Here is a 27,871-nt window from a genome sequence, read left to right on the forward strand (position 1 = left end):
CATTCCCATTGAAATTGTTCTGAATTTTACATCTGACAGCCATACTTACTGTCAATATGTTTCTGAAATAAATTCTGAAATTATGTTTCTGTTCATGCTTTTAGCAGGAAGCATAGCTTTTATCATATTCTTTCTCTTTTTGTTTGGTCCTCACTGTCGTAACAGAGCACAAAGGAAAGAGAAGGAAACAGTACAAGATTACTGGTAAATACGAAGAAACTTTGAAGAAAATTTAGCAGACCAAGAAGGATGAAACAAAACGAACTCTTACATTCTCTTCAGATGCCGGGGGAATTCTCGTTTCTTTCAGTTTTACAAGTTTAAAATAGTTGGGCTGCTCCTTTGGGATGAAACAGATTTGTTTATTTCCGTAATGGGCATTTATAAAGGAGAAGTAAGCACGGTTTTGGCATAAGACCAGTCTAATGGTTCAGTAATGTCTGCTAACGCTCTGTTCAAGAATCTGCTTTAAAGAGAGAGAAAAAAAGAACTCCAGAGAAGTAAGGCTGCTTTGTTTATTAGTATCTTTGACCTTTCCGCCGCCCTACTTGTGCAGGGGTTTACCTAAGAGGGAGGGTAAAATAGAGGGTTGCAAACAACACAGAACGGAGCGAAAAGCAAATTAGCCATAAATATTAATGTGTATCTTGTGAAAATAAACTTCCATGTTTCTACCCTTATTTCCATTTTAATTTGAATATTGTACGGGTTTGGAGGTAGGGTACAAATGTTTTTGCTAGAAAGAAAAGCTACGTTAATATGAAGATACTGGAGTATAGCATTAACTCTAAAGTTCTCGGAAGACGAAGGCTGGATTTAGTGTCAAGGATGGATGTCTTGTGGTTCTCATGGCCCTGATCATGGAGGCAGCAAAGACCTACGAAACGGTGGTAAACTTCTACCAGCAGACAACCATCTTCGTACTCACCACCGTGAAAACCTCAGCGCTACGGACGCAGTGTGGTTTGCTGTAGTATCGAGGATATGAAGTGCTGGTGATTTGGAAGGGATGTGTAAGGAAATGGTCGTGAGAGTAAGAAAATTTTTGTTACCAGCTGAGCGACTGTCAGTTTCTTCAGAAGACCTCCGCTCTATGGAGTTAGTTAATTTGTTAGACATCTCACAAAGGACGCTACAGACGTACAGGCACATTTGATGTCATAACCTTTCGTGTAAAGGATTACAGTTGCCCAGCTGATAGACGTTTTACACAGACAGACCGAAGATTAGCATTACCTTCTTCTCAAAGACCCGTCACTGATCATAATATGAAGCAATTAAGTTGAGTAGACGCCAACACACCCCGTGTCTCTAAGAGTCGTTATTTTATCCTTCAGTCTATGTTTGTGTCTCCCGAATAGGATCTTCCTTCCAGACTTCCGCATTCCTTTTACTCCCTCCACAAAATTACGTATTTCCATAAAGGTGTCATTAAAATAAATTGTTTTCCGTTACTACCTAATATTTTGCTGTAAAATATATATCTTCCTAATTCATATAGCGATTCTTTATTAGCTATATAGGTTATGTAACGTCAAATGACTGGCAGATTTTAAATTACGTATCACAGAAAACAGGGAAAGTAAATGTTGTGGCCTATTTTAAGATTCTATAATAAAATATTCTTGAAGGGACCAAAGAAAACACAGTATGTATGATTTGAGGTTTTCACAGCGGTGAGTATGAAGATTTCTGTCTTCTGGGTTGTTGCGCCGTAGATGTTTACCAACGTTTCAGAGGTCATACTGCCTCCGTCATCAGGGCGATGAGTATGAAGATTTCTGTCTTCTGCGTTGTTGCGCTGTGTAGTCTGGTCGATGATTACCAACGTTTCAGAGGTCATACTGCCTCCATCAGGGCGATGAGTATGAAGATTTCTGTCTTCTGGGTTGTTGCGCCGTGTAGTCTGGTTGATGTTAACCAACGTTTCAGAGGTCATACTGCCTCCGTCATCAGGGCGATGAGTATGAAGATTTCTGTCTTCTGGGTTGTTGCGCTGTGTAGTCTGGTCGATGTTAACCAACGTTTCAGAGGTCATACTGCCTCCGTCATCAGGGTATGAAGATTTCTGTCTTCTGGGTTGTTGCGCTGTGTAGTCTGGTAGATATTTACCAACGTTTCAGAGGTTATACTGCCTCCGTCATCAGGGCGATGAGTATGAAGATTTCTGTCTTCTGGGTTGTTGCGCTGTGTAGTCTGGTCGATGTTTACCAACGTTTCAGAGGTCATACTGCATCCATCACCAGGGAGTATGACCTCTGAAACGTTGGTAAACATCTACGGCGCAACAACCCAGAAGACAGAAATCTTCAAAACACAGTATGGTTGCCAAGATTCGAACCAGAGATGTGTCGAAAAGGAAGAAAGAAACATATATATATATATACACAGAAACGTTAAGAGGTCTCTTGTAAAGAAAGACCTTGGTCCGTTTTCATAAATTTCTGTAGGTTTCTCAGTTCAGATGACTCATCAATTATCGTTTAATAAAACGAGGAAAAAATCTTAAAATGCGTTACATCGAGATCCCCTAACAAAGATGTTCTTTCACACCACAACAGCGTCAGTGTTTTGTTTCCAAGACCTATATGATAGTAACAAATGACGACGTTGAAGCGCTTGAAATAACACGAAATAAATGGCTTATTAGGATGAAAACTTTGTTACAGTGGTTTATGCGTTGCTATTATATAGCTTTTAAATATAAAAATAGACCTTCTTTCTCTCTTGAGCGATTTTTTTTTTGACGGCGACTTACGCTGCATATCACATTACTGTAATCTCTTTTTGTGCAGGATATAGAGCAAAGTTTATTTCGAGGGTTCGTTTAGCGGGTAAAGTAGAATACACTACATAAAAGAATTGAAGCTTTAATGTGAAAGCGACACACGTTGCTGTCTTAGCTTTCTGTCGCCGCTTGAATCTTAAGTTTTATTACTCTGTATAGTTTCGCTGCAAAATGACATTTATGACCAATTATTTGTGGTGGGGAGTAGGGCCAGAAATTTCAGAAAGATACGTTTGTGATTAACGTCTGTAATTAAAATGAAAATTTGTTCTTTTAATTATGATATTTAAGTTCCAAATAAACATAGTCATCATTCAGGCTTCTCGTGTTTTACTCCCGCTGCTAGTAACAATTCTAATGTAAATAATAATTATATTAACAGTAACAATAACAACTTCAAGGATCTCATAGCATGAAAAACGTTAGTAACAAAATATTAAGAAATTGCATGTAATGGTCCTTGTTTTGTAATAAATATGTAAATATTTTAGTTAAGAAAAATGAAATGTCGGAATATTTAAATTCTATTTTCAGGTCAAGAACCATTATATCTTTACAGGCTTGAAATACACTGGATACATCATGAGTTGCTTGGGTATTTTGTTTCTAAGACGTAAGATTACTCGTTGTTGCTCTGAGGACGCCCTCACAAATTATGCAAATTATCAACCGACCCCCAAATCCCCCCCCCCACCCCCCGCTGTTTCGGTCTCAAAGTTCATAATGCGTCTGGCTAAAAGGAAGTGTTTTTATAGCCACTCGCGCAATTCTGTTTCGGAATTCTGAGGAACTACATCTTTCAACTTTGCATTAAGTTCGTGATTAATTAACGATTGTAATGACTCCTCAGATTTGTTGTTTTTATGACGAGAAAATTGCAAGACTCTTTTGAATTACAGTGGGAAAACTGTACTATATTATATAAAACTCTTATTTCTGAGCTATGTGCCTTCTGTAATCGATCTTTGTATTTCACGCATTTTAAAGTAAAGTTTAGTGTCACAGTACTCGCTTAGTTCCATAGCGGTTAGAAGGCTGGCCTTGTAATCCTGGGGTCTCGGGTTCGATTCCCGGCGGTGCCCGAATTTATAACTTGTGTTGGGCAAGGCCGTGGTCTAGGCAACACGGAGTTTTCCTCCGTGGCATCCCAACAATTACTCCATTCACACACAGAAGAAGGCAATGGCAAACCACTTCTGGATCATCTGCCAAGAACGTATATGAACAGGTCTCAGTCCGAGAAAAGGACGGAAGGATCCTGTTCATATGGACCTGTCGTCAGACAGAACACTAAATAAATAATAAGATGAGGTGGTCTAGCGGTTAGAACGCTGGTCTTGTAATCCTGGGGTCTCGGGTTCGATTCCCGGCGGTGCCCGAATTTATAACTTGTGTTGGGCAAGGCCGTGGTCTAGGCAACACGGAGTTTTCCTCCGGGGGGGCTTCCCCGGTTTCTCCATGGCATTCCAACAATTACTCCATTCACACACAGAAGAAGGCAATGGCAAACCACTTCTGGATCATCTGCCAAGAACGTATATGAACAGGTCCCAGTCCGAGAAAAGGATGGAAGGATCCTGTTCATATGGACCTGTCGGCAGACAGAACACTACAAATAAAAGCGCAGGGGCGGAGCGTTCATTTTGGCTATGTTAGCCGTGATAATCCGGCTAACAATTACACAAATTAAAATTCTTCTGTCTTGCTGCCATGGTTCATTGTTCCTCCACACATTGGAACACAGCGTAACCGATCAGATAAAATACATAGCCAGCTCAAACTGGGCGTTGTTAGCCAGGTAGTTGGGGCTTACACTATGATCCTTGTGGTGTAAGAGCCAAAGCGTTTAATGTGTGTTGTTGGGGGGCATTTCTCTGCACCATATAAAAAATGTCTTGTATAAAATCTGTAGACCTTAACGAGGTCCGCGCTAAAAGTCATATGCGCAAATTTTTTGACAGTTATCAGATGTTTAAATATTGTTAGACTTCGCTTTAGTTTTCAGGGTTTTTCTTTGCTCTTGTGCCATGCAGTCTGGTAGATATTAAACAGGAGCTTACTGCCTCAATTATCAGAGTGAATGCGGAGGGTATCCATCTTGATAGGATTTGCGTTAAGTCAGGGGTTGCATTGAACCGAACAACTTTAATTTTAAATCTTTTCCTGTGAGCTGATTTTATACGCTTTTTGCTAGGAATAACACACAATGATCACGTATCTTTCACTGGGCAGACAGACGTACGGACGGAAGTGTTTCTTCTGACTCGTCCCAATGCGTGCGGAAAGAACCATAGCACAAAAACACATTACGTCCGTTTGTCCTAATCTCTTTGAATGCGAAATAATAGATCATGGTTAGAACAGGTAATAAAACTCCTTTTTTTTAAGAAACAAAATACAATGTATGTGGAGTCACTTTCGTTTGCTAAATGTAACATTGACCTTTCTTCTTTTCTCCTACAGTTTCCTCCATGTTTATACTGTGTCTCTTTTCTTAATGATCGGCGGCAAGTCTAGGAAATCCTATCATTTTTTATTTTACCCTCGTACACGTCTACATAGACATATTTAAAATATATAATATAATTCAGGTCTATACACAAACTTTATTTACAGATGTTAAAATTTAAAATTTAAAATTTGCGCTATTCATCGTTACTACGATGTTACAAATATTGCGCCTTCATTTAAATGAAGGCGCAATATTTGTAACATCGTAGTAACGATGAATAGCGCAAATTTTAAATTTTAACATCTGTAAATAAAGTTTGTGTATAGACCTGAATTATATTATATATTTTAATTATAAAACACAAACATGACGCATTTAAACTTTAAACTTTAAATAGACATATTTGTTAGACAGTATCAGGTGTCTCAAGCAAATTCAAATTCAAATTAGTTTTTAAACACGCAGCGGAAGGATATGTTATACACGCGGGAAACACGGCCAAAAAGGGGATTATTATGAAGAAAACAGCGCGTGTTTATGCGCTTAAAGGTAGTGCACATTCGCTGGATAACTCGTACTTGTGAAGAAATTGTCGATATTCTTGCAAACCTCAGGATAATATTAGAGGTGCCACTATATCGTATGCTGACTTTTGTACGACAAACCATTTTAACCCTTTGAAATACAGTTTTGTTTAGGGGCAATATGTTATTTAAAAATACTGTTACTTCCTTAAACTAAACATAAAATGTAGCCGTTACAAACTTAAATTTTTTGGCTCAGTTTAGGGAAGTAATCGCTGTTTATGAAACCCTAATTTTGTGGATAAATTTTGAATTCTTAACGTTAAATTAAATGCTTTAAAGGGTTAACATTCTTATTAAGTATGGGTCGAATTTTACGTAAAGCAGTGCATAAACCTGTCTGTTGGGATTCAAATTACATTCGTGCGCAATACGCGAAGTCTTCAAATCCAATATTTTTAGTCGTTCGAGAAAATTAAGATAAACCAGTCTAGAATGAAATATTATTTAATATAAGGGCTTTAACTCGTAATATTAGTTTACAGTGGAATAACGAATAACTACATAAATTACTCTGAGTAGCCCTAACAGATTGAGTAACTGATTCACTGATGAACTGAAAAATAGGGTACAGCAGTTTAACTAGAGAGCACCAAAATTTCGTATGTTTTTTTTTTCTGTATCCGTTTTATAATATCCATTTTCCTGCAACTGTACTCATTCTGCGTACCTCATCGATTCACAATTCATAACAGCCCCATTGTCTCTGCGCACTGTGCAATGTTTTCATCGCCTCGTCGAGTCAAAGGGACACGCGTAAATGTTATTTGAATTTAAAGCACGTACTTTTGGCTTCACGTTGTTAAAAAAGGCGACAAACACGGACGTTGTGCTATTTTCGACTTTGTAACTCACAAGTGGTTTATGCGGGAGGCGTAACACCGTACCGAAAAACGATTTTATGGGCCAGCGAGCGAGTACCATTACGTAGTGGAAATCAGTGATCAGTGGACTTGCACGTTCATTGTGTTCAGTTTCGGTGACACTGTTTTATATACGATTTGATGTTACGCATTTTTACTATTTTATCTCTGAAGTAATTTGGAACGGCCATTTGGTACTGAGCGTGAATGATGGTAACTCCAGAAGAATAATTAATAACTTCCAGCAATATGTACATACATACACTGAGGTTATTCATCGTCGATGTGACTTTCCTTCTATCTGGACACCACAATGGTTATTGAGGGATTAGTATTGCTGTTTTGTATTCAAAGGGTCTTCGATTTCATTCTAGTTCTGAAGACTAATTAACTGGATGGCTTACGGAACCCGAGGGTTCATCACCGAATTAACCAAAGCCCTCCACCGGACCCTGTCCTGGGCCAAAGAAAATCCAGTCTCCTTCCACTCCTGTTGTCCTACAGATCCAGATTAATATTATCCTCCCATCTACATCTAGGTCTCCCCAGCGGTCTCTTCCCCTCAGACTTCCCCGCCAATACCCGGTGCACATACACTAATTACTAATTAACTTCTGTGGTTATTTTATGGAACAGCAGAATGAAATCCCTGTTTTTGTTGTAACATAAGTTGATTGATTGCCAACTAAATTCGAGGACGCAAAGGAGACATATTAAGAGCTGTAGAAGTGATTATACACAGTAAAGCTCACATTACCATTTACTTAACACGTCACAGTGACCGCTACGGAGATTTGAAACGGCTCTCGTATCGCGGTTGAAGTAATATTTCTCTAGTTAGAAGTACATAAAGAAACAAAACCATTCACATGGCTGCAATAACAAGATTTTGTCATGGCGAGATGATACAGAGGCAGATGTCGAGTGAAAGTACCGTTCAACTATGAATGTAAAATAATTTTTGTTTTTCATTTTTAAAAATGTTAGCCTGTCTAACATAGCTAACACGGTTAAAACGAACCCTCCGCCCCTGGTTTCGACAAAAAGCAAGGGATAATACCGCCATTTGAATCATTACTGCACTGCGATTACATGCTTGTCATAAGGCAGCTCGCATGGGTTTTGTAAAATTATCGTATAAAGCCACATACACCACGTGAGTTGCTGGAATTATTTTTGTAAGTTAATCTTGTCAGTGCGTCATTTGTCTTTTTTAATATTTTGTGTTAGTTGTGGGTTTTTATGTTACGTGCTTCACCCTTGAGAGGGCGCAGACAGTCTAATTCTGCAGATGGGTTCATTTATTTAAAAAAATAACGCAGTTGAGCTAACATCTCCCTCTTGTGTTTCGTATGACATCTCGAGCATTGGAAACTTTAATTGGCTCTGGGGCAGACACTTAAGCCACGTATGTTGAAGTGAGTACACAGAAGACCAACACGAGTAGTTTTTCTTTGAAGGAATGTATTATGCCCTTCTGCCTCAGAATTTACCAAGGACATTTAGTCCATTAGGTGAGCCATTTGAAGCAGTATTTATTCTAGAAATATTTAATAATTCAGTCCGTACCTTATAGAAAACAGCGCATTAACATTACGAAGATCTTTGGTCACGAATACATTATCCCCACGTTTTTTAAATGTCTTTATCTATTTCTCATTCATTTGCGAAATTAAGCTGCCTTTTTAGAATTTAAGTAAAAATTGTTTGAGATTTCTCTGCTACCTGTTCCACTATTGTGTTCTCAGGTACTACCATCGTATATGGGTAATTACAAACTTGTTAATTGTTTCTGTACTGAGCTTTTAAGGTAGATGTAAACGGCTTTGTTCTTTTGTTAATGTCAACTCTTGATTTGTAATATTGAACAGCCATACATGTTCACTACGGATTTCAAAAGATAAGATTCTTTTCGTTACACTGAATTAGTTAAGTAACAAACTTATTTGAAGTCAATATTGGTATTCTTGTTAAGATTTGTGGTTTTCACAGCGGTGAGTATGAAGCTTTCTGTCTTCTGGGTTGTTGCGCTGTGTAGTCTGGTCGATGATTACCAACGTTTCGGAGGTCATACTGCCTCCGTCATCAGGGCGATGAGTATGAAGCTTTCTGTCTTCTGGGTTGTTGCGCTGTGTAGTCTGGTCGATGTTAACCAACGTTTCGGAGGTCATACTGCCTCCGTCATCAGGGCGATGAGTATGAAGCTTTCTGTCTTCTGGGTTGTTGCGCTGTGTAGTCTGGTCGATGTTAACCAACGTTTCGGAGGTCATACTGCCTCCGTCATCAGGGCGATGAGTATGAAGATTTCTGTCTTCTGGGTTGTTGCGCTGTGTAGTCTGGTCGATGATTACCAACGTTTCAGAGGTCATACTGCCTCCGTCATCAGGGCGATGAGTATGAAGCTTTCTGTCTTCTGGGTTGTTGCGCTGTGTAGTCTGGTCGATGATTACCAACGTTTCAGAGGTCATACTGCCTCCGTCATCAGGGCGATGAGTATGAAGCTTTCTGTCTTCTGGGTTGTTGCGCTGTGTAGTCTGGTCGATGATTACCAACGTTTCAGAGGTCATACTGCCTCCGTCATCAGGGCGATGAGTATGAAGCTTTCTGTCTTCTGGGTTGTTGCGCTGTGTAGTCTGGTCGATGATTACCAACGTTTCAGAGGTCATACTGCCTCCGTCATCAGGGCGATGAGTCTGAAGATTTCCGTCTTCTGGGTTGTTGCTCTGTGTAGTCTGGTCGATGATTACCAACGTTTCAGAGGTCATACTGCCTCCGTCATCAGGGCGATTCATCGCAGTATGACCTCTGAAACGTTGGTTAACATCGACCAGACTACACGGCGCAACAACCCAGAATCCAGAAATCTTCTTGGTATTCTTGGTTGTACCACCACGTCACTTCTACGTAGATACCAATGTTTCGGAGGCACACGCTGCCTCCGTATTCAGGCTGCAATGTATTCCTTGGAAGTGTATCTACTTAAAACCCCAGTCGACATCACAAGCCAACGACCATCCAAATCTTCACCGTGCTTAGAGTCTCGTATCTCAAAAACTTATTTGAAGCTTAAGGAACTGATATTCATGTGATACGAACCAGATAGCCGCTGTGCGGAGTTTGGTCTCTATTTAAGTTGAGGTTCTGAGTAAAACCGCCACCGTAATGAGGTGTGACAACAACACTGGGTCCCCCACACGCCACTCTGTGGAAGCAATTCGAGCAGCATGACGACTGTCACATCCAGAAAGAATTGAATAACGCTACCGAAATTAAGAGCGGGGGGGAGGGGATGGCCCTTTTAATTACTGGGGTGGACTCGCCGCCATGTGTGGACGGAGGTTTAAAAACAGTGCTTCACCAGAAATAAAACTAACTGTGCTTTCACTAGAGCAAATGTGTAACATGCCCATACTCGCTCCCTGGAAATTTTATCGTGCTGGTCGTATTAAGTCATGACGGCTTCTGGGTTTTTGCTCCGTACAGTCTGATAGGAGTTACCGACGTTTCAGGGAGGTGATGGACGCATCAAACACCTCTACCATAGTACACGGCTCAGAATCCCAGGAGACAGCCATGTTTGATATCGTAGCCGTGAGAACCTGAAACCTCGCTAATCATTTTAATTTTGTTTCAGGCGCTGCAGCGGCCTCTCGTCTGTATGTGGAGGCCATCAACAAACTGGCGAAGCAGGCACAACACGGGACGTGGGGCGGTTCTTCAGATATCGGTAAGTAGACACTGAACTTTTTGTTTTACTGATGTGGGCTTCAGCGACTGTTGTGTGTTCAGCTGACGATGTAAAACATTTGTTTCTCTGTGCTCATCGGTCGGTGTGTTCGCAGTCCAAGTTACGGGTTCCTTAATTATATGTTGTAACAGGCTTGTATGAAGATTGATAAGCGGAACGGGATTTGATTTCTAACAATCTCCATAGCGCCCAGACCTTCTTCAGAAACTGATAGTACGCTCAGCTAGCCAATAGATTCCCCGTCTTTTATGGAAACCGAGCTTTCATTATCGTTTTACAATACCCCTGTTCTTGGTCCCTGTCCTGAGACAGATGAATCGAAGTAGAATCTTTGTACCTTTTTCTTCAAGATCGATTTTAATATTATTATCTCATCTGCGCCTATACCATCCAAAAGCTGCTTTACCCTCGGGCTTTGCAACGAAAATCCTATATGCATTTCTCATCGCTCTATTCGTGCTAAATTCCCCGCCCATCGTATATTTGGAGATTTGATCATCCATATAATATTTTGTGGAACGTACGAATTATAAAACTCTTCATCAAGAAACCTTTGTTTATCTCGCTGTTACTTCATCCCTCTTATGTCCAAATGTTCTCCAAAGCACCCCGATCTCAGACACCCTCAATCAGAGTTATTCCCTTAATGTAGGAGACCTAGTTTCGGGATGTGTGGTTGAACATTTTGGAGCAGGTGTGAGGTGAAATCGCCCGTGTGAAAGTGCAGTGCACATTTAGAAACATATTTTTAAAAAGCGTAGGTCTTCGTCTTCTTAACACGACGTGGTTGTGTGAAATGGAACTTTTTTGTGTCGTAAAGAAAAGTTATTTCCTTCCATGAATTCTGCTGCTGCGTTTACACACACTTGGATTCCTTTATTGGGAACACGAGCACACGTGTTCGATATTTATACCTTAAAACATTAAGAGGGACCGAGCACAGGGAAGATTTTATTTTAATATTTTAAACCTTTTTCTGTATAAAGAAATATGAAGGTCGTATAAAATAGATGTAACTGCTAAGGAAGGAAACTCCACCTTTTCCCACCCCTTCTGAGACATGATAACTACCCCCGTTATTTCCACCAACCATCCTTGCAGTCCTAGGCAGAGAAGCGAAAGTGTAATCAACCTCTGATGAGGGTTGGATGAGTGTTAACAGCAGTTGGGATGGGATGCGTCCTAGAACTATGCTCATGGGGGGGGGTGGGGGGTGGAGAGATAGTTAATACGACGTCACGAATTCTAGGTGACTGTGCTGGATTTTCTACCATTAACGACATTATACGACTAGGGGTTGCACACCACCCACATTACAGCAACCCCACCCTCAGATCCACACTACCCCTTACTAAGGTACACCCCGGTGAGACTGAGGGGCGTCAGTGTTCAGTGCTCAGTAAGCCTAAGAACCATCGTGACAAATCGGGCGAGTTGAAATATGCTGCCCTAGGTCCTATGCTCTGCCGCGAGCCGCTACTAGCTGTAACATTCTAGATTTACTCACATAACCATTTGGACGTTTTAATATACATGTAAACTGTGGTGAAAATGATTATAATGGTAATAGTAATTAAATTGCTTTGTGAATGTGCTGGCCAACAGCAAAAAGCCTACGACATGAAAACACACAGGACATAAATTAAATAATAATAATAAATAGAACAAAACTAAACAAAAATAAGTCTTTCTAAACACTTTTCCGTCTTCAGAAAATGTCCTCACATGAGACATTGTTTTGCGAAATGTTTCAACAAATTTTCGTGGTCAGATTTCAGGTTCTCACGGTGGCGATTAATGTTACCCGCTGATGTACGTGTACATCTCTCATGTGGACTGGTACTTGTCTCACGGGTTTCGCGACCAAAATTTTGTATCCATTTCTCTTCTGTCTAATGCGTGCTGTAGTTTTGGAGTAATAAGATACGAATTTATTGGAGGTAATATATTTGTTAAGTAAAAATTATAAGGTCACAAAATCCATTCTACAGACTACAGCAGATTGGATTGGAAGAACGTCTATGTATGATGTGAATGTAGGAAGGGAACGTAAATCTGAGATTGTGAAATAAAAGCGGGAAGTTTTCTTCCGTATAAATGCCCTGTTTTACTGCTGTAGATGTAAACATTTCTTATCAAAGATAGTGTTGAATATTAATATTTTTGTCTAACTTATTTTAAAAGCATTTTACTGTATAAATCAGTATATTAAGGCAAATAATGTCATTTTTAACCCCTTTGCGATTACCCTATACTTTCAACAATTGTCTAAGCAATACGTCGTTGAACATCAATACACTTTCGTATATGCATCCCTTATAATAACAGCAACTCGGCCCCAGTCACGTCTGCAACCAACCCTCTACCTCCCCCACATGGCCACGTGTTCTTGCTTCAAGTTTGTGCCAGCTTAGAAGAACAAAGTCTCCCCCTCCCGCCATCGTTTCGGGCAGTCTTCTCGCGTGACATCGATCAGTGGATTGTTATGCTGCTAGTGTTTGAGCAGTCCATCATAGAGAGCTCATAGCGACCACAGTGACAGTGTTTGTACTTCTGACTGCGTTCAGGGAAACAGCGGTCTAGGTCCAGTAGAACGAGTAGGGTGAGATTTGTGTTTTTGGGGTGGGGTGTGACGTGACAGAATCGTCTTCTGCCTAGTTCGAGGAGGTTCCTGAAGACCTGTGTCCTGTAATGCGCAGAAATTGCTCCCGCTTCTGCCTTGTTTCAAGGAAGAACAATGATCCTTCGCACGTTTCTGCTGCTTTTACTCATAAATATTCTACTTCTGTTCCTTTTAATTTTATGATTCCATTTTAACTTCATGTCGGTTTGTGATGTTTCACTCTAGTTTCTGTAGCAAATTCTTTCTAAACTCTTTTGAACTTTAAATCATCTAGATGCGTCTTCACAGTTAACATCCAGCATAATAGTTATATCGATTTCCTTAGAAAATTGTAATGCCTAAAACAAGGGAGCCTTTTCTATTACAGTTCATAACAATAAATTTTCATACGCGTTTAAATTTGTATTTAATCTTTCACTTATTTGATGCGTTATTGAATGCTCTATCTGGTGTAAAAATTATAATAACTCCAAGACGCCGTACGACTCCATCGGTACACTTTTATATGTATGAGTTTATTCGTGTTTTTCCGATTAACTTCCTTAAAAAATGCGCAATTCTTTACAATAAGTTAACTTGGCTAAAATAGAAGCATATTTAAACAAAGTAAAATAGAGACAAATATTTGTAGTAATATTCAGCGTTTGGAGACATGGGTCCTTCTTACTCCCATGACGTCTTTACGGGGGTAGCAGAACCTGCCGCTTCTGTGACAAGGGCATTTGAAGCGTCGAGCGTAAGACGTCGTTTGTTATGTTTGACACTCCACTCTAACGTTTAATAGAAGGAAAATATTTTTATTTTACGGCGTTTTCTATAACAACGGCACTTGTACTCCTCGATACGTCACTGATGTGAGAAAATAACGTGTTCCTATGTCGATTACCGATTACCATTGAAATCTCTAATAAAAAGTGCTTCAAAACTAAATTATCTTGTAGCTCAGGAACAATTAATAAGACCCTGGCTAGGAAGAATTACGTCGAAACAAAAGTTGTATCATGCATTTTTATAACCTTTTTTAAGTGTGTGAGGTGCACTGTTTAAATAAAACTGGATGGGTCGTTGGGTCAAGGAGGGTCACTTGGGAAAGCTTGTTATACATGGCAGGATAATTTTAAATGGTAACTCTCAGAAAAATTATGTGGATTGTATGTAAGAGGTTCGCTGTATTGCAAAATTACTGCCTTCTGGGATGCTGTGCTAGTTGAGCGACATTTCGGAGGTACTTACTGCCTCCTTGATCAGGGCGATGACGGAAGGCGATCGGCCTAATGATTGAGGCAGTAAGCACATCTGAAACATATGTAAACTTCTACCACATGGCGCAACATCCCAGAAGACAGTCTTCGCTAAATGGTTTTATTGCCGATATGTTTGAGTCTGCTGTAGGAGTAAAAGTTAATAAAAGCGTCCGCATAAACACGCACTCACACGCACCTTCTGGCAAGTGTCTTGGCAGTGTTCCAAACTGGGTCCCATATCCGCTACTTGCTACTCAGTTTTTTCTTGGTACGCTGAAGTTTTACTCGTGCGCCTGCACGCAGATGTTAACGCCATATGAAACGCCAAGGTGTCGGAGAAATTGCCGCACTAGCACGGCGTTCCATCTTTCCTCCTGTTTTCGCACTTTGTTCTTATATATTGAGAACCTTTCATTATCCAAAAGATGTACAAATATTATAATACGGAATATTAAATATTATTATCTATCTCCGTGTGTTGTGTTTTTGGAAGACATGGACGGTGGTCATCTTGAACACTTGTAGTAGATTCGCAAATTCGCTATGTGCCAATGCTGACGAATGTAATGATTTAGTTTATTAAAATGTCTTTATCTCATTCTTTGAATATGTTTTTACACTTTTTCGGGGTAATCTATTTATTAAAATACCAAGTTTTTACCGTCTGATATTGCTTCGCCAAATTTGTTTTAAATTCTTGTACTTTTACGTAAAAATGCTTTGAAGCGTAATTGACAGTTGAATCAAACCATTGTAACAAAATCTTTAAGAAACTCACTGAAATCTTCAAAGTGCTCTTAGAATTCAGGCAACGGAACTACTGAAGAAAGAAATTAGAGAAGAGTTTGCGCCATTCCATCAGACTTTATAGTCAACAAACCCAGTAAGATGGCAGTGCAGAGAAGGAGTGGACATCCAGCTTCACGACAAAAGCCTGGCTAGCGCAGCAGAATTCCATTGAATTCTTTGGAGCCTTCTTTCGATTTAAATCACTACGAACATCCCGACACTATCCCATGGGAAGGGATTCCGCTACCAACACGATCTGACCTAACCTTGTGACTAACCTCTTTGGGTCAACTGTAAGAACTACGGTCATGTCAGCCCGAACGTCTAATGGCTACAACATTTCGAATTTTTGTAACGCGTTTTGAGGCTTCTAGCTTTCGTATTTTTGGAAAGATGTGAAACGAATAAAAATTGTTAGATTATCGTCTGTTACAAATTTTACACGTGTCATTAGTACTACGTTAGATTTTGCAATCATTTTTAATGTTTAAGATAATAAACTTTAAAAAATATTTTAATTTTCATTTATCAGGTCTTCCATCAGGCATTTCTGAAAGCTTGGGAGTCTAAACGAAACTAGACACGAACAGTTTTTTTTTTCTGCAGTGGTAACAGACGCGATGTCATTATTTATTAGTCTCAACTTCAGGGTTAGCAGTGTTTAGTGCCTTTCAAGGAAACCCACGTTCCGCGTAGTGCCACCTGGTTACTCCTGCGACCTTTCTCTTCTCATTCTTCACCCCAACCTCGTGCCACCCTCTTTCTTGTCTTGTTTTCACCACCAAGACAATGACATAAATTTAATTCCTCGCTGTGTAACAGAGAGATGAGCTTTCCCTCCAGAGACCGGTGCTCACTCGCTCGACCGGAATGGACAATAACTCGAGATAATTCGTCTGCAGGGACAAAGGTTCCTTCCCCCTCCCCAGACAACCCTCAGCACACTTCCAGGATTCTACCACCTAAGGACAACTGAACTAGTTATCTTAGTTTCAGCGCCATTTAGAGTAAATGACCCAGGGTGTGAGTCTATCACTTAGTATACGTATATCAGGTTAAAGTCTTCCATGCAGAAGTCTTGAGTTCGAGACCACTCCTTCCTATAAGAGAACCTAATTCTTGTTCGTGCAGCAGCCGGTGGCGCTCGGTCCATTTCTTGAAAGGTTACGGACTAGACAATCGGGTTTCGATTTATTTCTGGCAGAGGCAAGATTATTTCACTTGGTTACGTCATCCAGACCGCCTCTGGGGGCCCACACAGCCGACTATCTAATTCCTAACGGGGGCGTTCAGCGGACAGAGTGTGAAGTTAATCACTCATCTCCACCTAGACCCAAGGTCAAGAAAGAGTGGAGCTGTGCCCCCACTGTTCCACGTTTTTACGTGGCGTAGTGCTTGGTTGGACAAATTCTCGTAGGAAATATGCGTACTTCGTTGGAGTACACCTCAAACGTATTTATAACTCCCATCTAAGCCTAGGTCTCCCGAATGTGTATGTGTGGTGTTCAGTTAAACTTGTCGGTTTCTATCCTCATAATCTGGCGAGGAAACGGGATTCATTTCTACGTTTGAAAGTTGCGTTGACCAGCAAACACTTTATTTCTGTGCGAATTTCATTACCCTCCTCAGATCCGTAATATAAATTGAATGAAAATAAGTTCTATCTTATCTTTAATCTTTTCCCTCTTCCACTCTTCGTCTTTGCTTCGTCCTTTTTTTTTCTTATTTACGATATCGTTTCAGACATTGAATCTAATGAATAGTTAATGTGGAAGTTTGACGCAGGGGGTGGGGTGGGGGGTGGAGAAGCGACGTAAATGCTGATGATAGTAAATTCCATCTCAATTCATGAGGCGTATAAAATATACTCTAAAAGAATGCTATCAAATTTTGGGTTCATAAGGACTCTCTTTTTTTCGGATTTATAAGCCTAATTTGTTATAAAATATAATGTGACTTTGCTTTCTGGATAAAACCCAATTTGTGTCCCTAAATTATTTTTCACATCATCTTTCTCTTATTATTTGTGTTATGTGGATCAACGTTGTGGACATGTAGAGTCGCTTTACAGGGTTATTGTTAGTTATAAATTAGAAAGGTTTTGAGTTGAAAGGCCATAGCCTATTTTAAGCCAATACTCCAGAAATTTTCCGGAGTGACTGAAGAAAACTAATAACCATATGCTTTTCATGTTTCGAGATTCGATGTTCATTGCCAAATTATCCAACTGCATTGTCTATCTTATCGAGTAGCTTTGTTGTGTGTTGTCAGTTTGCCAAGAGAGCTGTAAATTTTATTGATGTGGTCGTGAATTTAATTTTCCACCTTTCTTACTGTAAGATTCCACTGTACTCCGTCACTTGCGACGGGCGGTAAAAGACGCTGTGAGAATTTCGTCGGATAAAGCAGTTTTACACAGGAGACGTTACAGCTCGTCACGTTGGGGTCGCTTAGAAACGCAGTTTGCAGGCTAAAGTATCATGGGTGGTTGCACCTAATACTTTTCTGGTTGTGTCAGAGAATTGTGGTAGATCATCTTATTAAAATCTGGTAGCAGTGATGAAGTATAAGTGAATTGTTTGTAAAGTTGGATTCCTATGTAACATTGCCCATGTAATTTGTACTCCTACCTCGCGTTGTCTTACGTGTTCTAATACAAGTTCTGATGGACGCTTCAGAAACTTTGGGATATTAAACTCTAAAACTTTTGTGGTGGAAGCTGAAGACTGCAGCAGCAAATTCTTCTCGACTTCATGAACTGTAATATCGTAAGATATTCTGTGGTGTCTTGTCCTCTCAAAGCATTTCTCATTAAGGAAGTTAACTAATTTAAATTTCTTTGATTCTCGTATACTTAAACAAAATCACATTTATTACATATGATACAATTCTATCTATACCATTGATGATTATTATTATATTTAATTGAAAATATATCTATCATCCTCTTACGTACGTTACAACGATAAAAATTGAGACTGACTATGTTTCCGAAACACAGTGTCTATTAAAAGTTGTTATAATTTAAATCAAAGTCAATATAATTCGTAAATAAAATATCGTAATACAACTATTAATAGACTGTACTGATATCCCTCGGAGCGACAGGCCGGTTATGACAGCTGTTTAATTCGAAGGATGAGATAATATTATTATTGATATATTTTAAGTTAATTTTATTTCTGTGAGGTAAAGGGTGTGTAATCTAATATTCCGATTTTCAAAATGTAAGGCATGCGATAAGAGAATCCTTTTTAGTGCATTAATGTCAGAAGAAGCCATTCTTGCGCTAGAAGGCAGAGGCCATGCCACTGTGCGATAATTATTCGCTTGGCGTCTGACTAACTGGCTTGCAGTTTATAAGGCTTCTCTGGATAGAATTAATGTTGCAGATATGTCCTGTGTAGGAGAGCTAATACAAAGGGGTTTGATTTCTTTCACCACTGCCCGTCTGCCTGGGTCAGAGTTACGGTACATCTGTACATTTCGTACACACGTGGTGCATGTGAACATTTTATACTCATTTGTCTACTTACTTTTCTCCGAGTAAATTGCCGATTATTGTTATTATTATCATTGGTTTATTCGAAGACGCTTTCAGATTCTATGTTTGTACTGTGTCGAGTGATAGGATGAAGGGTTAATACTGAAATATAGAGAATGTGGAAAGAAGCGGTCATGGCTTAATTTGAGGTACTATCATGAGTCAATTGAATAAAAATTTACTTGGATATTATCCATCGTCTAGTAAATATAAAACGTAAAACGACGTTTCGGAGATGGGGCTCTATCTCCGTCTTCAGGTTCCTACTCAGTTGGGCCCACTATATAGAGCTAATCCCTATCTCCGGACCTCTTGGATATTATCCATTGTCTAGTAAATATAAAACGTAAAACGACGTTTCGGAGATGGGACTCTATCTCCGTCTTCAGGTTCTTACACAGTTGGGCCCACTATATAGAGCTAATCCCTATCTCCGGACCTCTTGGATATTATCCATCGTCTAGTAAATATAAAACGTAAAACGACGTTTCGGAGATGGGACTCTATCTCCGTCTTCAGGTTCTTACACAGTTGAGCCCACTATATAGAGCTAATCCCTATCTCCGGACCTCTTGGATATTATCCATTGTCTAGTAAATATAAAACGTAAAACGACGTTTCGGACATGGGACTCTATCTCCGTCTTCAGGTTCCTACACAGTTGGGCCCACTATATAGAGCTAATCCCTATCTCCGGACCTCTTGGATATTATCCATCGTCTAGTAAATATAAAACGTAAAACGACGTTTCGGAGATGGGACTCTATCTCCGTCTTCAGGTTCCTACACAGTTGGGCCCACTAGATAGAGCTAATCCCTATCTCCGGACAAAGTAAAAAAGTGAAAGTCCCGGAATAAAAAGGCATTACCACACCATCCATCCGTGGGACGTAAAAGAATAGTATGGAGCCAGAGTATTATTAACAGAACCCAATACCATCTACAGAAAATACAAGGAGGCGGCACACATAGCACTAATCGCCAATCCTATCAGCCAGCCTAGTTTGGATTTATCTCCTATTTGGATACCTGTCATCTCTCAAGAAATCCAAGTTGGGCATCGAGTTTAGAGCTGATATTCATGTGTATTTATTCCCACCTTTTGTGAGTTTCTGTTTTTTGGCTTTATCGTGTTTATGAATTTTGATTTCTACTTACTATCTCCGAAACGTCGTTTTACGTTTTATATTTACTAGACGATGGATAATATCCAAGTAAATTTTTATTCAATTGACTCTTCACCATCGTCAAGAAGTTTTAGATTTGATATACTATCATGAGATTTGTTGGGGGGGGGGGATTTTGATGAAAATCACAAAAACTTCAATCATATAGCCGATTTCCAGGTCGAGATTAAACTCGGGACCTTCCGAATACAAAGTATTAGTTCTAATCACTCGATTAGTAAGTCTTTGATTGTAAAGTATGATGGCTACATTAAAATGGTCGTGAAGCATGGAATGGATTTACGAAACTAATTATTCCAGAAATATCTTGACTACCTGAGTGAATATTCACATCCCAAGGAGTTATTTATTAACAAGACCGTATAACTGAGACCTTGTACTTGAAGATTTAGAGGACATGTGTCGCTGTTGCACGTGCTGGTGCTGCTGCATTGTTCACGAGGGATAATGAAGCGAGACTGAGATAAGAACAGCGGTCGTTCAGGATAAAAGCACCAGGACGCGTTCTTGCGTCGTCAGGACACTGAGCCCGTGAAACAACTGTATGTACATCGTCTCTGTCTTCCGTGTTCCTGCTTCGTGCATACCCACACTATAACGCTATGGTATTAGCGCGGAAAGTCCTGTCAGCCCACAGTCAGACTTGGTCTGAAAATATAGTCAGTTCTAGATTTAAACAAATGAACTGAAATTTTCATGCACCCCTAAAAATTGACAATATTTATGCGCGATGTTTGCGGTAAATAGAATTAAGAAACAAATGACAAATTAATAGGAAGTCTCTTCGTCGTATGGACAGATTGGATGCACATTGTACCAGTTGAGAAATTAAGACACAAATCGTTTTGAAATCACTAAGATATCTTAAATAGATAGATGAGCAACCACTTGGGAGATGGAGGAATATATTGGAGAGCAATATTAAAATGAACCTCAAGAAAATAGAGTTTACACAGGATCCAACAGGATTCAGCATAAAATGAAATGACTGGTTTTCTAAGCACATTAACGAGATCTAATCTTAATCAAAGACGACGAATTTCTTGGAGATCTCAGCTGCAACATTCCGCTTCCCAGCCTGTCACTTGTTTGGAACAACAGTATTCCACGTGTCTCATGTAGCCAGAGGTCCCCAGTGTGAGTTTCCACTCAGTTAATTCTTTCCATGAACGTGGAGTGCACCAGTTACACAATTTTCAGTTGTCATAAACTATGGCCGTACGTGAAGTCACATCCGGGCCTAATATGCAAACCTTCTTACACGGTGGGGAGGCAATAATACGGGCAAGAACAGCTGTGCAGGACAGCCTACACATCAGGAGCTCCCCCTGCATAAGACGCTCTATTTACGGAAGCAAGAATGTTCTACATACGTTCCAGCCGGAAATTACATAGCAGAGAAATCGAAATTTGATTTGCTGGGAGTTATATGGAAATGTATTCTTAAATTCCCAACCACCGAATTTGAAATTGGAGAGAGATTTTTTAAGAAATAAATTTTTTTGAGATTCAAGCAGTGTGTTCCTACGGACACGAACAAGGTACTCGCACGTATTAAGGACGTGTCCTTAATTCCTTAATATGTCACTGAATTTTGTCACTCATGTTACATTATGGCAAATGGACTTGCTGTACATCGACTTTATTTACAATTTAAACTCGATTTTTTGTTATATTAGTGAATGATAGGTTATTGAACGACTTCGTTCCAACTTCTGCAGGTACTGAACGTCGAATGTTATAAAGCGTTTAGTCCAGTGAGCATCAAATATTTTTGAGGGTGATGTCCTGCAATCTTCAGCCATAGAAGGACTGACGAAGGACTGCTGTGAATTACGCAAGGACACCTGTAGGGAACTTCAAAGAGAGGTGAATTTATATTGCTCATTGTCTGAGGCATACTTGATATATAAGACGTTTCGGTAGTTTGCACTTCTCCCGTCTTCAAGCGACTGATGGACAATGAAGTGTCCCACCATAATAAACCAATTATTGTCACACATTTTTGGAATTTTGAAATTTGGATTCTGCTGACTTAGGATAGACTGTAGAGACGGAGTTGGAAGATACTGATATAGATTTCGTCTAAAAGTTCGGTCAGAATGATGTTTAAATCAAAATATGGACCCTGCCCTAAATAATAATCCAGTCGGCTTGCTGATCCTTAGGCCACTGTTGCGCGCACGGCTGGCTGGAGTTAATCTGTGTGGGGCTGTAGTGGACAATAAAGCTGTGTGTTGAATTTGCATAGCACCGCCCTCAAATAAGTATCAACAGTCTTTTGTTTTCGGAGATGAAAGAGTAGGGAGGTTTACACGGATCCTGTTTCCTCTCGCCGTGCCCCTCCACTGTTCACAGCACCCTGTTTTCCTGTCTGCCTTACATTTAGGAGGCCCGTAGGTCGAATCTGGGTTTTGCATGCATCTATATAATAGGCTACTGTTGGTTAGTTTGTTAGTTGGTTATATATATTAGCCTGGTTTACAAGTAGCTTCATTATATGTTCATCTCCAATCCCGAAGATGGAGGCAGTAAGGTTTCTTTTCCGAAACGATATCTGCCTACAAGTGACTGTAGCATTAGGACCCGTGATACCAACATCGATACTTTGTCTGTTCCTGTCGTAAAACGTCGGTCAGCTTTAACAGGATTACACGGCACAGTATCCGTGAATGCTACCATTTTCATACTTTCCACATTGAGAACCCGAGGTCTTACTCAGACATAAATTTCCAGTAACTCCAGCGGCGTCCGTACTTCGCACGATCGTAGAAGGAATTTTGTTTAGCTACTCTGCATCTACAAGGCCCATAATTTCACCATTGACTGTCGAAGTCTTTCAGATCGAAATGAGATCCTGGAACAGCGCGCATTATTCACCCCCCCCCCCCCCACGCCTGCCCCCGAGCTTACACTCCAGCGGAGCCTCACTTTTGAAGAAAACACCGTTTGTTCCGTGGCACGGGCTGGTTGGCTGGCATTTGGTCGACACTCGCGCAGAGATATGATCGAACAATACGAAATGTGTAATAGCGGGTGTTCCACGAGCGACTTCAGTGTCTTTTGCTGAAAGCGGTTCGTGATAGGCGCACTGGTCTAATTAGCCTTGAGTAAGATAAAGTGTCTTCGCCTGCTCGAAGACCGGGATGACACGTTCGAATCCCGTGCGGGGAGTAAATGTATGTCAGCGTTGTTTTGTGTTACGCTGTTGAGTGGACGATACTGGGATGATTTGTTACAGATGCCCGCCAAATGTCTGAAAAGATTTTGTTTGTTTGTTTGTTTTCAAAATTAAATTTGAATCTGAAATTGGCAGATATACTTTCAGTGAAAGCTGAATGATGATGGTGATGATGACATAGACGGCTATCTTCTGAGATGATGTTACGTGTAATCTGGTAGGCGTTTATAGATTTTTTAGAGGTACACGCTGCCTCCGTCATCATAGCCATGATAATGGAGGCAGTAAGCACCTTTGAAACGTCGGACATTTTCTGGGAGACTACACGGCGCAATATCGTACAAGACAGTCATATTTATACTCGCGCCACCAGGGGAACCTGAAGTCTTAAATGATAAATAGAATTCACTTACGTCCGCTCTCTGAATGGCTTTTATTAGGTTTTATAATTTTCCGAATAGAAACTTTCATGAATGTAGATCTTTTTCCAAAAAATAATATCTGAATAGCATTATATTTTCCATTAGTTGACAACATTAAACTCAAATTAAGTTTCGAGTAATTAAAGTCTGTTATTGGACCTGAATGTTACGAAGAGGGTGGGGTCTTTGTATAACCACTTGTTAATGCTAATTTTAATGACAAATTACGTATGAAATAATGTCCATTCAGCATTAATTCGCTTTAATTAAAAATGACGGCAACTCGATAATTGTACTTTGTTTATATGAAAATCACTTCAGCTTCCTTACAAATCTTTATCTACTCCCCATCCATGATCATCTTAGCGTCTCGTTCGATGCTATAAAACGAGTTCATATGAAATATGATAATAAAATGATTAAGTAATCGATGCAATAATGAATGGAAGTTAATACAAAGGCCGTGAAGCAGCCGTACGGTTGCCATGGCAACAGCTCAACTCGTTGATTTCATCCTCGCCGCGTGCCAAGCAGCACCACCTTGGCTCCAGCGACCTATTAGCAAATTAAATAATATAAAAAAGAACTTTAATTAAAATTTAGGTGATGCCGAAAAGAACACGTGTGGATTCCATGTGCGGGCAAAAGGTTTGTATTAGTACAATTACTCATTTGCTTGCGCTGGATTCTGTTAGCGTTATTCAGAGCGTTTTTGTTATCCGCGTAATGAAATATTAAAGTGGCGGCGAAAGGGGGGGGGAGGTTCTGTCTGCTGGTCTTGCACTTATGCATAAATCAAAGTCTCGCCGAGGAGAATATTTGCGCTTAAAAACTAGGATAAATTAAAATGAAAAATTCACAGCTTCGTAATTTGTCTGAACATTGAAGTGTTCCGGCTATGTTTAGAATTATGTTATTTAATATTAATTTTATCTACAGAACATTGCTGTGAAAGATTACCCAATGGCGATATATTTCGACATACATTATGCCATCATGAGGCTATTTATCTGTGTTCTAAAACTATACAGTTTGCTGCATACACATGAAAGTAATTCATAATAAGTGAAGAGATAATTAGAGATATTTTGTAACAAAACATTGTTAGTGAAGAATAGACAGCAATTCATAATAACAGACTAGTTTAATTTTGTATAATTATAACTTCTTTAACCTGCTTCTATGGTATGTTAAAGAAAGTATGTAGCGTTAGACCACATAGAAATAATCTTTTGTAATATATCGAGACATGTCACCGTAGTGAAATTCTTCACAGTGAAGTTGTGTGATGGAGCTGACATTAAGTTGAATTTATACTTTATACTCTTCACCAAATATGATTAGAATAATGAAATTAAAAATGATGTGGTCGGATGGATTTGTGGAACATAGAGACAGTTCAGTTTCGTTGTTTCGTAAACACTTTAAGACCGACTTGCATTTTCGTGCTGCAGGATACGCCGTTATGTGCAGAGCTTACACATGATGCCCACTGTACACTTTATAATTGTGTTACAATGTGGACACAGTTTAATGTGTGTGGTCACCCCTGGATACCCTCCATTCTGTCACGATATTGAAGGGGCTAAACCTCTTGGGCGCCTGTAAATGCGGCTTCCCTCATAGCATTCACACCCAACTTAATGCAATTACACGAGGCCCCAGCGGACAAAGAGCGGGCCGGAAAGAATGCGAATAATGCAGTTGCCTAGGTGACGAGGACGCTACACACCTCTCCGTGCGATAAGGACCTCACTCCGCGGGCGACAGGTCTCTTCAAAAGTGATGAGGGCAGCCATCTTCTTTCATTCGGGATGTGTTCAAATGCTGTGAACTGATCAAAATACGTAACCAAGGTATCGCAATCCACATGCGTCTAAATACTCTGCTGGTGTCTGAGAGCAAATTACTCAGAAGAATATTCGTATCTACGAGAGAGGAGATGTCAGAAGGATTGAGATAATTGCACACCGAGTCCTTGTAATAAATGTCGTTTAGGTAATTAAACAGAGGAATGTGTAATTGGCTGGGAATGTAGCACTCATAATGTAAGCGATACGTGCGTGCAATGTTTAGGTCGAACAGCCAAACATTTTGAAGACATGTATGAAGGTGCAAAATAATTAAAATGATCTTAAAAAGTAGGGTCTGATGATGTGGGCTGGATATCTGGCTTAGAATGGAATCCAGTGGCGGGATGTTATAAACGCGGTAATGAAATTTTAGTTCCATAATTGAAAGGTAATTTCTTAACTAGACGAATGTACTGTCAACCTCACACAAAAAGGAAGAGGTTATTAATATATGATAATCCAAATAGCAACACTTATTTCTCTGCCTCTTTAACACCGGGAAAAAAAAAACAGCAAAGTCCGTCTATAACGGACGTTGGAAAAAAATGTGGCTCGAGTACTTTCATCGAAAATGTTTCTCCATTCACTTATCATAATAAGTTTTCAGACTCTGCACTGCTATAATGCCAATACGTGGATTTAATTCTGAGTTTTAATTAAGTATTCACTACGTTCAATTCTTTCTTTGCTTTGAATATAACTTTACGTTTCAAATTAGTTTTTCTCTAGAGAATTAAAAAAAAATTGCTAAAAAAGAGTTATTAAACAATTTGCTACAAGCAAAATTGAAAACCTCTTGTTCTCCACATAAATTCTCATTTTATTTAATTTGATAAGTGGCATTTTCTTTAACATCAGAATCAAATATTTCAGCACAGCGCGAAGATTTTAAGTGACTGAGAAGAACTTAAGGAATAGTATCTCCTGGGAGCAACATACCCCAGCAATCTGCAGTACAAACACTCGACACGCCTTCTAGCGTTCAAATTCTTCGAAGCTTCTCCATTGTTTCTTCGTTGTCCCCACGGATTTCTCTAGAAACACTCTTATCAGCACTCCTTTTCGATTTTAATTCCTAAACTTTCTGAAGGGTGAACACTGCTTATCAGCGTCCAAAGACAGAGAATGCGAAGTCTGTAACCACGTGACTAATAGCGGTAACTCCATAGATCTAAGTGCGTGAAAATCTGATAAAATCTAACCTGTAATTCTGTGCCTTTTAAGGCACCCGGAGTTTCAATACCGTGTATACAAGGAACTTACGAATATTATAATAGTATCAGCGCATCTACGGCTACGTCATTCAATTATCTTTAACCTTCCAAATTCCCAACAAATTTCTGTACGCATTTCTTATGTGTCCCGTGCGCGTAACGTGCCTCGCCCGTCTCATCATCCTTGATCTAATCATCTTAATAATATTTAGTGAAGGGTACAAATATGAAGCTACTCATTATATACGTATCTTGTCTTCTGTAACTTCATCCCTTTTTGATCCACCCCGTTTTCAAACACCCTCAATGTGTGTTCGTCGCTTAAGTTTGTATTTATGGTTAAAGTTGTTGGTATCTCAGATGATATTGAGTCAAAGGAGATGTTGATTAATAAATAGTTAATTGGAAAGGATGTGAAAGGAAGCGATCGTGGTCTAATATAACATGCTGCCCTGGGATTTGACTGAGACAGAGTGAAATGAAGAAAAACCTGAGACAGGCTAGCTAGTCTACCAGTTCAGATTTGACCCAGGACTCCCCGAATGAGACGCAGGACACTCGACCCTTAAATTTTGTTCCTAGCTTCAATTCTAAAATTATCTGATAATTAAATTTCGATAATATTTAAAAATGTTAACTGCATCTGAAATCAACGACGATCTCAGTACGATTTTAAAACACGTGTTTTGAAAGTGGGGGGAAAAAATGTAGTTCCTTTAGGACAGTATTGCATGCAATTTGTTTACTGGTGCAAAGTGGTGCTTCCTGTTCTACGTGCGTGAAATGTTGAAACAGAAGAAGGGCTAGACCGTCGTCAGTACGCTCGCGAGCTGCCTGACAATGCGAGAGAAATTTTATTTTAAATATCCTTCCATGCGATAGCTTCAGTTCTCCCCCTTCACAGGAAAAGCTTCTTTCTGCTTGTTCCAAGGCTCGGTCGGTAAACACTGATTAAATTAAAGCTTCTTGTGCACCAGTAATTGTTTGTTCCAAGTCAGACGACAGAGATTTGTTTCGGTCTCGCAAAATTTAATTTAGAAGTCAAATTTCTGTTGCCAATTTTTCCTCCCGCTCTGTATTTTGAGATTACGTGCAGAAAATTGAAGGAATCTCTAGCGTGTTCACATATATATAAATAAATAAATTTTCATGTGAATTGTGCGCGTCTTAATGTGATATTACAGGTTAAATACCGAGTGACTTTCCTTCCGCTGGATCGAGAGCAGGACATGTTACACGATGCAATTGTATAGAAGCAATCCTCGTTCTGAACACAGAGACATTTACTCGTGTAACAAAGTTCAGCCGTATTCTCTGTCGCCATGGAGACGGATCTGTACGCTGCAAGTTACCAATTTATTGGTGGTTGAATGTACAGC

The 27,871-nt window shown here is 39.7% G+C and overlaps 1 protein-coding gene across 3 annotated transcripts in view; it reads left to right on the plus strand.

The window, feature by feature from the left end:
* Positions 1 to 27,871, plus strand: part of IRSp53 (Insulin receptor substrate 53 kDa) — a 213,701-nt gene that overhangs the window by 128,895 nt on the left and 56,935 nt on the right. For all 3 annotated transcript variants that reach the window (XM_087342538.1, XM_022081336.2, XM_087342539.1), the window contains exon 4: positions 10,322 to 10,414. In XM_087342538.1, the coding sequence (XP_087198664.1) occupies positions 10,322 to 10,414 (93 nt within the window). The remainder of the gene's footprint in view (positions 1 to 10,321; positions 10,415 to 27,871) is intronic.

Source organism: Zootermopsis nevadensis, unplaced genomic scaffold (genome assembly GCF_977971745.1).
Source record: "Zootermopsis nevadensis isolate Lab colony 2312 unplaced genomic scaffold, Znev_1.0 Znev_ptg000003l, whole genome shotgun sequence".
NCBI classification, from domain to species: domain Eukaryota; kingdom Metazoa; phylum Arthropoda; class Insecta; order Blattodea; family Termopsidae; genus Zootermopsis; species Zootermopsis nevadensis.